We start from the raw sequence: 11,709 nt of genomic DNA, 5'->3' as shown, positions 1-11,709 counted from the left end.
GGTTTTGATCTCAGACGTCAAACCGACGTTTGGTTTTGATGTCAGATGGATGTTGGGTTTTGACGGCAATCCCACATTGGGTTTTGACATTAATCCGCCGTTGGGTTTTGATGTCAGACTGATGTTGGGTTTTGACGTCAATCCCACATTGGGTTTTGACATTAATCCGCCGTTGGGTTTTGATGTCAGACGGATGATGGGTTTTGACGTAAATCCGGCATTCAATGACGACATCAGATGTCAAACCGACGTTGGTTTTTGTTGTCAGACAGACATTGGGTTTCGATGTCAGACGTCAAACCGACGTTGAGTTTTGACGTCAGATGGATGTTGGGTTTCGATCTCAGACGTCAAACCGACGTTGGGATTTGATGTCAGATGGATGTTGGGTTTTGACGGCAATCCGACATTGGTTTTTGTCATCAGACGGACGTTGGGTTTTGACAGCAGACTTCAAACCGACGTTGGGTTTGACGTTAGACAGACATTGGGTTTAACGTCAATCCCACAATGGGTTTTGACATTAATCCGGCATTGGGTTTTGATGTCAGACTGATGTTGGGTTTTGACGTCAATCCCACATTGGGTTTTGACATTAATCCGCCGTTGTGTTTTGATGTCAGACGGATGATGGGTTTTGACGTAAATCCGGCATTCAATGACGACATCAGATGTCAAACCGACGTTGGTTTTTGTTGTCAGACAGACATTGGGTTTCGATGTCAGACGTCAAACCGACGTTGAGTTTTGACGTCAGATGGATGTTGGGTTTCGATCTCAGACGTCAAACCGACGTTGGGATTTGATGTCAGATGGACGTTGGGTTTTGACGTCACACTGACGTTGAGTTTTGACATCAGGATGAAGTTGGGTTTTGACATCAGAATGGCATTGGGTTTTGAGGTCAAAACCCAACATCTATCTGACGTCAATTCTCATCGTCTGTCTAATCCCAGCATATCTGCCAGTCTGCCAGTCTGCCAGCCCACCTTTCTATACCCGGCAAGAACTGGCCTTGTATATAAAACTGAATCAAAATGAAATTAAACTATCAAATCTATGAATATGTCACCTACAAGCCTCTTTGGAATTAAAATGTCCTCTTTGCAGCTAAAACGCCATGTAAGTTTATACAACTACAGAAATGAACTTGTGCCAAATGACAAAAGTGGAAACAGAAATATAAAAAAGACAGTTAGCGAAAGTGAGTAAAATCTAAACAATGTACCGGGGAGTGAAGGGTAATTAGATAAACACTGGCACAACCTGCATGCCACAGCAATGGCATCATCAACATCTTGTGGTCCACCACAATACACTGCCAATAACACCTTTTCTTTTTCCATAGAATGCAATGGGACAAAACCAGGGAAAGGAGGGGGAGCCAGGGCAGGACAACAGCACGGCAGGACCAGAGGAAAAGGGACCAAACCCAGACCCTGGGGGAGCATCGGAGGAAGGAAATCCAACCATTGAGACTCGTAATGTTGTGGCAGACGAAGAGAAAGCAGCCAGTGGAAGCTTGGACGAAGGCCCAGGCAGGGAGTCAACATCACCTACGCTGGAGCCGGGTTTGGAATCTCATGATAAGGTGTGCGCTCCCACGGATGGGGGGTTGGTGGAGGGAGGGGATGGAGAAAAAGAGGGAGGTAGAAAGAGTTGTGAGCAAGGCAGAGCCGAACCACTGGCTCCACAGCAGATGAATGAAATCAGGCGGTCTGAAAGCACGCAAGCCATATGGGAGGCCAGATCTAGTGAACCTGTTCACGAGAGAGAGGATATGGAAAAAGCAAAAGCTGGTGAACTAGTAGACTTGGAGTATATGCTAAAAGATAATCTACAACAAAATCAGCATCAGGGGAACCTTAGTTGTTACCCTGTTGGCAAAGACGAAACTGAATGGCCTCATGAAGAAGAAAACGGGAGTGAAAAGGAAACAGACGTAAAGGACAAAATGGAATCTGTCTATGGAATTGAAAACAAGCTTATGTGCCAAGAAGGAAACGGAAAACTAGAAGCTGGCGCTACAGATCTCCTAAATATAAATACAAGCAGGATTGTGAAAGGTGCCTGTGATTTTGGTTTAACAAATACAGGGCCTGCTGATGTGACCTCTGAGGTTCTGGAGAAGGAGAACCATCCAAAACCACTGAAAGCTGATGGACACATGGAAGGTGAAGATCATAACACAGGTACATCACCTGCCAACACAAAAGTTCACTTATTTGTTTCCATAACAAACAAAGAAAATGTTACGTTGAAGAACAGCCCAGATGAATCACACAACAAAAGGCCGATAAATGTGCCCAGAACATCAAACCCTGGGATGAACTCGCCAACTGAGACTTCAGAGGACATTAATGAGGCAATTCAGCAAGTCAAAAAAGAAATCGAGAACCCATCAGAGGATCCAGATAAGGATGTAGCGGAAAACCCAAACACTAAACTCTCCCCAATGAACGCTGAAATTCAGGGATGTACAATGAAAAGTGTCTGCGGAGGTAAAGAAAATGTTGCAGGGTTTCAACCAGCAGATGATGTCATAGACACTGTGAGCCAAAAGGAGTTCAGCTCCTTAGAAGTGGCATCCAAATCACCCCTGGGTCAAACTGAGAGCCATCAGCAAATAACTGCAGGCGAACTTGCACAGGATGAGCAACAATTTAATGTGTCAGACTTGGAGAGCTTTGAGACAAAGGAACGTTCACTGGAGAGATCACCTGCTGGAGGTCAAAAAAATAAAGATGGCATAAGGGAGGCTGAAGAAATAAAAAATCTGGAGCGTGCTTCAAAGGGCCTGCTTTTTTCCCATGCAATGAAAAACGAGATTAAAGATCTTTCTCTGCATGGAACAAAATCGGAGGAGGGTTATTGTGTGACATCTAACGTAAGTACGCCGACTGAAAACAAACCCGTTCAACAAAGCTATGAAGATGAGAGATGTGCTACATCCTTTGAAGACATTACAGATTCTCACCCCCCTTCTAAATCCGATGTTCAAGTTACTCCAAAAGACGAAATTGAGGATTCCCCTCTTTCACAGAAGGCCAAAGTATACACAGAGGAAAGTCTAGAAGGTCCAAAGCTAGAAATACTAACCCTGCCTTTGACATTAAATGATGCTACACATAATCGTACCTCTTTCCATAATGCAGTGATTGATGCTACTGACCAGCAAGAATTAAACCTCAACAAAAGCTCAAATAATGTGATGTCATCAGGGAGAGACAAAGACGGACAGTCGAATCAAAATATCATTAGCTTACAGATAGATAAGGAAACATCTGCAACCGGTTCCTCTGAGCTCATAGCTGAGCCTGAGACAGATCCAGATCCCAAAGACAGGCCAAAGATCACACCACCTCTTCCAAGTGTGGACAAGAAGACTAAATTTGCTCTGTCTGGTTCCCCTCAACATTACAAAAAAGATTTCACAAAGACTTTAACAAATGAGGCAGCCCATTCCACAGTAAGCCCGACAGATGAATCCGATCAAGTCCACGATGGATGTGCTGCAGGACCTGCATTATCAGGCAGCGCAACGAACACATCTGCCGCACAAGACGTGCAACATTCCTCCATCATGTGCAACCTAATAAGTACGCAAGATAATGTGCAGCGCAAGCACACTTTGCATGTGCTCGCCTCCAATACGGAGGAGAAACCTTCAAGTCTGCTTGACGATAAGCATGCGACTCAAAGCAACCTGAACGCAGATGCTGCTTCCACAGTTATGGAGTTAACACAAGGTGTCCACAAAAGCAGACATGTTTCTGACATGATAAAGGAAACCATTGAGTTGCAGAAGAAGATGAAGGAGTGGACCAAGCCTACAGAGACCCGGGTCGACCTGAACTTGGATCCAACACAGTCTGTGAAAGTAGCACAGATGAAAGCAGCATTTGATTCACCGAAAAAGTCACCCGACAAAGTGCCAGAGAGGAAAGCTTCAGTGAAAAAAGGTAAGACAGTTGGTCTGGAAAGGAAAGTGCTTTTGCAATGCAAAACGTTTTAAAGGGTGGAAACCTTAAGGGTTTTTTCAATGCTTGACTGAGAGTGCTTGAAAATAAATGAAACTGTAGTTAATATCTGTCACATTTTAAAAATTAATCAATAAGATTTTTTTTACATTTTTATAACATTGCATTTATTTCTTCTCACGAAATTGATTATTTTGGCATAATGGTGCCATCTTGTGGCAATGCCTTTATATCAGCATGGCATTGAAGTGAGACATACATTAAATAAGACTAGAAAAAATATCTAATACTTGATTTCACATTTTTTACATAACTCATTACATCAATTTGCATATTAATTATTGTGTTTACAGCTCACTGTTTTCTCGTTGGTAAACTATCAGCTTACTACTCTATATAATAAAATTAATATTTTAAGTATAACCGATTTTAATGTATTTATGACGTCAGCAACAATAAACCGGTTCTGCTTGTAATGCAGTCACGTCGTCCACACTGAACTTCATACCTGTTTACTCGTCGAATAGGCGGGGTAACCAATCTTTTGTTCCGTGATTGGTCATCTTTGACGCCACTCGTTCTATATTCATCCAATCGTGTTTTGGTAAGGCGGGGAAAGATAAAGTAGGGCGTGGCTTCCGGCGCCTCTCAGACAAGTTGCGTGAGGTAGAGTCACAGGGAACCTTCGCGCGATCAGGGACTGCGACTGGGAAATTACAGCCGACTATATCGCAAACATACAGTCGGACAGGGATATATATTTTTCATCGACAGCTGAGAAGGTAAGGGTGAGAAAATACTTCATCTCGTGCAATGTTTGTAGCGTGAGGCGAAGATTTGAGTTGGTATGCGTAAGTGCAACTTTGCTGGATTTGAAAATCTGCCCATGCGAATGGATAATGGCAGCGTGGATCAGGCCGGATCTTCAGTGCTCAAAACTCTGGATTTCTATAACAAATTCGTCATTTGAGTCATGCTTTATATCGTGTTTGGAATTTTAATGCATTTATTTAATGCACTGAAAGCTATTCAGTTCATTTTGAACGTCGCTGATGTTTTAAAGCAAAAGTTGATCTTGTTTTGTTTGAATGATGAACTCTTAATCATTTGAAATGTTTCCTAAATATTTGACATATGTGAATATCGTGATTTAATATCTGACAATGTGAATTGTTTTAGATGGATTGAGGTTTTTAAGTTTAACGAATGGTTTTAAATGTAGGAATTTTTGTTAGTAGATAAGTTTAGGTGAAGATTTTTGGTGGCCACTAAACAAAAACTAATTTTTAAACACTTTTATTTACCAACCCAGTCATTGTGAACATAAGCCACACAAGTTGCCTATGAATTTATTGCTTGGTTTGTTCGCGCGAGTAGAGCTGTCAGTTTAAAAATTGCTGCACTGGTTTGACCCGTGGGACAAAATTAAAAGTTGTTTATTTTTTGTTAGGATTTAATAAAGGGACTTAAACAATATCCAGTCGAACTGTAGGATCATCAATTCAATCCAAAAACTAAACACGCAGTCATGTTTCAAACGTAGAAGATGTAAGATAAGCTTGCACGACACGTTTAGTAATTTGCTCGAACTTCCTGTAGGTGTGGATTATCCAAGCATATCCAAGATTGTGTAACTGTATATCGAGTATGATTTCTGTCTAGAGGGCTTTTTGTAAGAAGTATAGTCAGTAATTTTCCGTAGAAGCCCTTGGAATTTCGTTTCACTTCCCATGCAATGTTTTTCAGCTTTTAGTATAATTTACTATTAATATTTTATCCTTAAGGATGTCTGTAAATTAGTGTGCTCTAAAACATTCACAATTCACATTTAAGAATATATAAGCATTCAAAACTTACAATCGCTCAATTCCTCCAATATGGATCAGTGATATTTTTGACGTCATTATGTACTCGTCAAATTCCAATAAGTGAGTGAACTAAACGCTACGGGGTATTTTAAGAGGGAGTGGGGGGTGGACTCAGATTGTCCCACCCTAACTTTGTTTTAGTGGAAATTACGTCAATTCATTAAACGTAGCTGCACATTTCAAGTGTTTTTTATGTCAGGTGGGCTTTTAATATTGTAATTTTTGCTCTAGATAGTGTAGGTAACGGGTTCAAATGTAATACGGGGATATCGATGTTCTTTAAAATCGTCTTATTCAGTAAATCATGTAATGCATTGAAAAATGTAGTCCATTACTTTACTAGTAGAAGTTGTTTATTGGTGCTTTAGTAAATAGTAATTTTTTCTTGTTCACAGAAGAAATAAAGTCAAACAGGTTTGAAGTGACTTGAGGTTGAGATAAATGACACATTTTTAATTTTTGAGTGAACTACCTTCAACCTCGGGTTGCTCCAGGCGGCTGCCCTGTAATTACTTCACTGTCAGTCACTTAGCTTAAAAGAATGACTGAATGGCAGTTCTCACATTCACATTCAATTTACAGCTTTGCACTGAGTTTTGCTTCAGATCCACCCTGAAAGAATAGTAGTTTAATTTCCTATGTTTTTTAGGTCTTGTGTTTGGGCTGTGTTTTAAACACCCGGTTAGTGTTAGTGAATATTAGGTATTTAGTGTGCAGGGTTTTCTGTGGTTACCCACGTGCTGACCACACTGTAATATTGTCTGGCTTGTTTTGGTTTGAGTCACTAACTTGCCAGGCAGGAGAAACCAATAAAGAAATAATGAAACCTCAAATCGTGTGATGTCTTTTACAGAATATTTGTCTAACAATCCAAGACATTTTGTTTTAGATTCTGCTTTATTAACATTTTTCAGTTTTTATAGATTCATATTGTGGTTTTGGGGGTGGTTTCCTGAACAGGTATTTGACTAGTCCTAGATTAAGGGCCTGTTTACACGAGAACGCTCGAGGATGAAAACGTAAAAATATTTTATCGGATGTGCCTTTCGTTTACACGGCGACGGCGTTTTGGGGGCTTAAAAACGCAAAAAAGTGAAACCACCCTTCAGAGTGGAAATCTTAAAAACGATCTACCATCGCGTTCTCGTCTAAAGAGTAAAAACGCAAAAGTCTGCTCACGGTGGCTCTCGTCGCGTACGCGTTTACGTCAAAGGCATGCACCAGTTCAGGAAAATAACAACAAACATGTCAGATTATTTCCATACGTCGGACCTTCAAGTTGCCATAGCAGCTCTGATAAATGTACAAGTCTTTCCAGCAGTTGTACGAATTATTCACAGCAAGTATTACTGATCAGAGAAGGCGCATTAATTATCTCGGTGAAACTGTTGATGCGCCAATTCGTCAGAGGCAAACCAGACGGCTTTGGACGAGACCTGGGAGAACCAGGAAGAAGGTTGTACGCAGGCTTTGTTGTTGTTGTGTGTCAGTGCTTCACATTGCCACCTAGCCGCCTGGAGTGCATACTACATATCACACACTTTTGCGTCACCATATGCACGCAGATTTCCCCCTCAAAATGCTTGTATAAACGCAGAATAAAAAGTGATAACGCAACGCCACTTTTGCAGTTTCTTTTCAGATTGTTTCCATGTAAACGTAGCCTAAAATAACTTGCACTGATATATCATTAAATACAGTGCCTTTTGTTTTGCCTCAAAATGCACACAAGTAATGTTTTTAGTAAGGCATGTTTTTTAAAACTAGTTACATTTCCTAATTAAACTAAGGCCTAGTCCTGGCTTAAGATAATCCCTGTCCGGGAAACTGCCCTTTGATGTTGCAATTGGATTTCTCTATTGCACAGAGTTCACATCAAAATTAGTGCCAGAAGGATATGAACTCATTGTACTCATTATCCTTCATTGCACCCAGTATATTTTTTATAATAAATTTTTTGACAGCAGTCTTTGTTCTTGTTGTCTTTTGTGGGTGCATCATTTCGCCTAAGGCCATGCTGAAATCCCCAAGTGGTAATGTTTGGGCTGGATGTCACAAAGCTTCATCCCATGTGTTGGTTTGTGCTTGTGTGCATCATCATATCATCTCCTGCGTGCTTCTCTGCTCGATTCCTTGTGTTCTTTGGGAAATGGGTCAGGATGCTTGATAAAATAAGTCAAGAGATGCAGGAAGTGGCCGTAAAGCTGTTGGGAGGATGCAGCTTCAGAGACAGAGAGAGCGTGCGCGTGTGTGTGTGTGTGTGTGTGTTTGAGAGAGAAAGAGAAACAGTGGACTGGACATATATAGGCAAGGAGAGACTTTTAAAGGAAGTCTTGTTTCCTTAAAACAACTGACACATTTGAGATTGCATGATCACCAGTGTTTTTGTAAGTTGAACACCCTATAGGGCTGCATTCTTCAGAACACAGAGCTTTTCGATGGATAACTCCCCATCTAAAGGTACGCAGCGGGTATTAAATGCAACCCATATTCGAAACCTGGTTCTGTCTCTGTATAGCATTTTATTCATAAATGTCACAATAATATTCCTTGTTCAGTCAAATGATTTGAGTCTCTGTTACAATAATATTTTGTGTATTAAAATTTGCTTTAAATTGAGATTTGGAATATTAAACCTGATTTACAGCACAATGACATGCATATTGGGTCATACGTATTTAGAAACTTTATGATGCTTGCATTGTAAAGCAATTTAAAATAGTGATGCAGATGTACAGATTACATTTTTTTTTACCTTATACAATTTAATGTGGATTGTGGAACACAATGAACACTAAAGTATGTGTTGAGTTTATGATCGCATTTTTAAAATAAACTAACAATTGGGTCTGGATTAATGAAAAGACAGAATAAATTTAAAGTGTAGAGTAAGAAGCGTGCATGCTTTATAAATGCAGCATACATGTCAGCAGTGTGAAAGCATTTTAAGTGTCCAAGACGGATGTTGTTGTTTTTTTGCTATTTTTATCTGGATGGTTTCGGTTGCTGAACATTCGGTGCATCACTTATAAACGACATTTAGTGGTCCCTCTGTGAAATAACCCTGGTTATGTGACATCGCCTATGCATGCACTACAGGGCAGTTTCCTGGACAGGGTTTAGATTAATCGAGGACTAGGCCTTAGTTATAGTAGGACATTTAAGTAGTTTCTACAAACATGCTTTACAAAAAAACATTTCTGATATGCATATTAAGACCAAACAATGGCACTGATATAAGGGACGGGTATTATACGATTTTTTCTTCTTCCTGTTTCTTTTCTTTCTTTCATTCATGCATGTTATGAATGAATAAAGATGTTAATATATGTTAAGATATGTCAGTGCAAGATTGCTCAAACATGCATTTTAGTCTGGGACTAGGATAAGCCGTGCCCGGGAAACACCCCTATGTCTTTTATGCTTGTAGTGAGCCTATGCTTTTTTAACTATTTAGAAACGTTACCACAAAGATTTTGATGTCCCAACCTTTGTTTGATTTGGTTCTGCACATTGTTTACCCAAATAGCATTTAGAATGCCGTGAAGCACGTTCAAAGGTGAACATGTTAACCAAGTGTTTGAAAGGATTGTCTTTTTGATTATCAGACTATAGATCACCCACGTTAGTTAAGCAATCCATCCAGCTATTGAGCTAGCGCTATACATTACCATTCATTTAGCATAAATTTTTCATTTTTTATTATTTTTTATAATAATTTTCAATTATTATTTTACATTCATATTGTTTATGCAAATGCTTTTATCCAAAGCGATTTGCAATAAAAGTGTACTTACTTGCTGAATATCTGTTTTCCAGTTTCCCTTTATTTTTTTTAAAGCTTTACTTGTCATTTCATTATCCATCAGCATTTATTTGCAAAATTGCAAAACTGCTCTTTGTTTTGTAACATCGGATCTTACCTCAGAAAGATCTTTGATCTTACAGAGTCATTTGCTTTAAGCAAAGCTCTTTTGTTTTTAAGCAGTGCAGCTTATGACAGCGATGGGGATTGTCCTGCACCCACCAGAAATACGCGCCCTTATCTTATTGTTACAAGAGACAGCAGTGTCTTCGCTGGCATGCTGTCACATTTGCTCTTTGGCCTTGAGGCAGCATGAGGATTTAGGTAGCATCATCCTCCCTTCTGTATCCAAATGACAAAGGCGGACTCATTCAGATTGCTCGTGGCTCATCGGGCAGTTTCATTGAACGTATACAAAATGGCAAACAATGCATGCATTATGCAATCGCTCAAAAGTGCATCTTACCAGACATTTCTCTATTAGTTAAGATTTGTAGCTATTTTTATGCTTCCCAAAAGCACTTTTTCAAAGTTTTGAATGATAAGGCTGTGTTAATATTTGCGTAGGTGATGCACTGGCTGCTTTTTGCCTGTTCAAACAGCCCATTGGCTACTGCCTATATGTGAATTATATGAATTAAATGTGTGGTGAACAGGTGTTAAATTTATGTCTTTCCAGGCATACCATGACATGCTAAGCAAACAGCCACTAAAATGCTTGAGCCTCAGGGAACAGAAACTGGATGTCACACTGTAGCATGGACCACACCCAATCTGATGAGGAAGGAAGCAGTATTATCTATCAACAAAAGATATTTTAGCGCAAACCAATAAACCTCTATAAGTCAGTTAAATTGCTTTGAAGCAGAGATTAAGAGTTTGACATTAAAGCAAATGAAATGCCAGCAGTTTAGTCAGCGGTGTGATAAGATTGTGAATTGTGAAGAGGAAACTACCTTGTGTATCTGTGACCTAACAGGTGAGAATGTCATGAACTTTTCCTTAGTATGCATGGATCGGTCACATCACACTTTGCACTCTTGTTCCTCTATTTACATTATTCTAGAACAAAGTGATACTTTATTTTGAAAGAAGAAGAACATGTGTTTTCTCAGATCAGATTTGGTTAAGGCCTATCTAACCCTCAGTCTTTCTGTTCCCCATGAACCCTGTAGACCAATGATGCGACTGGGCTGCGTGACAAGGCTTTCTTTGTGCGCTGCTGAATTCAGGAAGTAAAGGAATCGCCTCAGATGGTTGTGGAGGCGGTTTCGCTCGCTCTGATTCATTGGCCGGAACTCAATGTGAAGTGAAAGTTGGCCTTTATTGAAAAAGCAGACGAGTTTTTGTCTTGATCGTTGAATCATGCTTTGATCAGCATCATTTTAAGGTCACTCAGATGATACCTAGTTCTTTTTTTTATGATGGAAACATACTTCCCTCTTGAGTTGTTCAAGTTTAGTTTTTTGGCTATTCAGTTATCCATTTTCAAAGATACATGGTTATTTTGGGAATTATGCGCATGACGGGACCTTTAATGCACATCCCGGGCGCAGAATTGATGCGTCTAAATGATCCTGTATGCTACGATTATATGCTTCCTGGGTAAAGAATTGATGCGCTTGAAGTGTAATCTCATGGAAATCCACACTTTGCAATGGAAAGTTCACAACCGTTAAAACACAAAGAGAATAGATGCGTCATGTGCTCAGCACACAGTAAATTGCTTTATGAAATCATATCTTTAAAATTGTGTGTGCGTGTGTGAATGTCCGCTTCACCAATGCATTAACCCAATTGCGAGTGCAGAATTTCCGCAAACTTAAATATCTTTAAATGTGCGTTTATTCCTTCACATTAAGTCTTTCTTGTCTTTTCATGTGTTTGTATTATAAGCAAGCCACACGTCTCATCATAGTGATGGGAGAGAGAGGGAGGTGCTTATACAAGTTGTTCCCAGTTTTTACCTTGTAAACAAAGCAGCCATGTGCGCTTATAAACAGCACTTTACCAGGCATTTTACTGAGATAAAACGAATATTAAAGTCTCGTTTGCA

The 11,709-nt window shown here is 39.9% G+C and overlaps 1 protein-coding gene across 3 annotated transcripts in view; it reads left to right on the top strand.

Annotated features, from left to right (window-relative positions):
- Nucleotides 1–1,348: 1,348 nt before the first annotated feature.
- Nucleotides 1,349–11,709, top strand: part of LOC129439854 (coronin-1C-A) — a 59,789-nt gene continuing 49,428 nt past the window's right edge. The window contains exon 1 of one of the 3 annotated variants that reach the window (XM_073860845.1): nucleotides 1,349–3,962. In XM_073860845.1, coding sequence (XP_073716946.1) covers nucleotides 1,355–3,962 — 2,608 coding nt within the window. In that variant the 5' untranslated portion in view covers nucleotides 1,349–1,354. Of the gene's footprint in view, nucleotides 3,963–4,603; nucleotides 4,763–8,202; nucleotides 8,309–11,709 lie in introns of those variants that run through there. The other 2 variants (XM_073860847.1, XM_073860846.1) reach the window with 2 other exon arrangements.

This window comes from Misgurnus anguillicaudatus, chromosome 22 (genome assembly GCF_027580225.2).
Source record: "Misgurnus anguillicaudatus chromosome 22, ASM2758022v2, whole genome shotgun sequence".
NCBI classification, from domain to species: Eukaryota; Metazoa; Chordata; class Actinopteri; order Cypriniformes; family Cobitidae; genus Misgurnus; species Misgurnus anguillicaudatus.
This window is presented reverse-complemented; position numbering and strand designations above follow the sequence as displayed.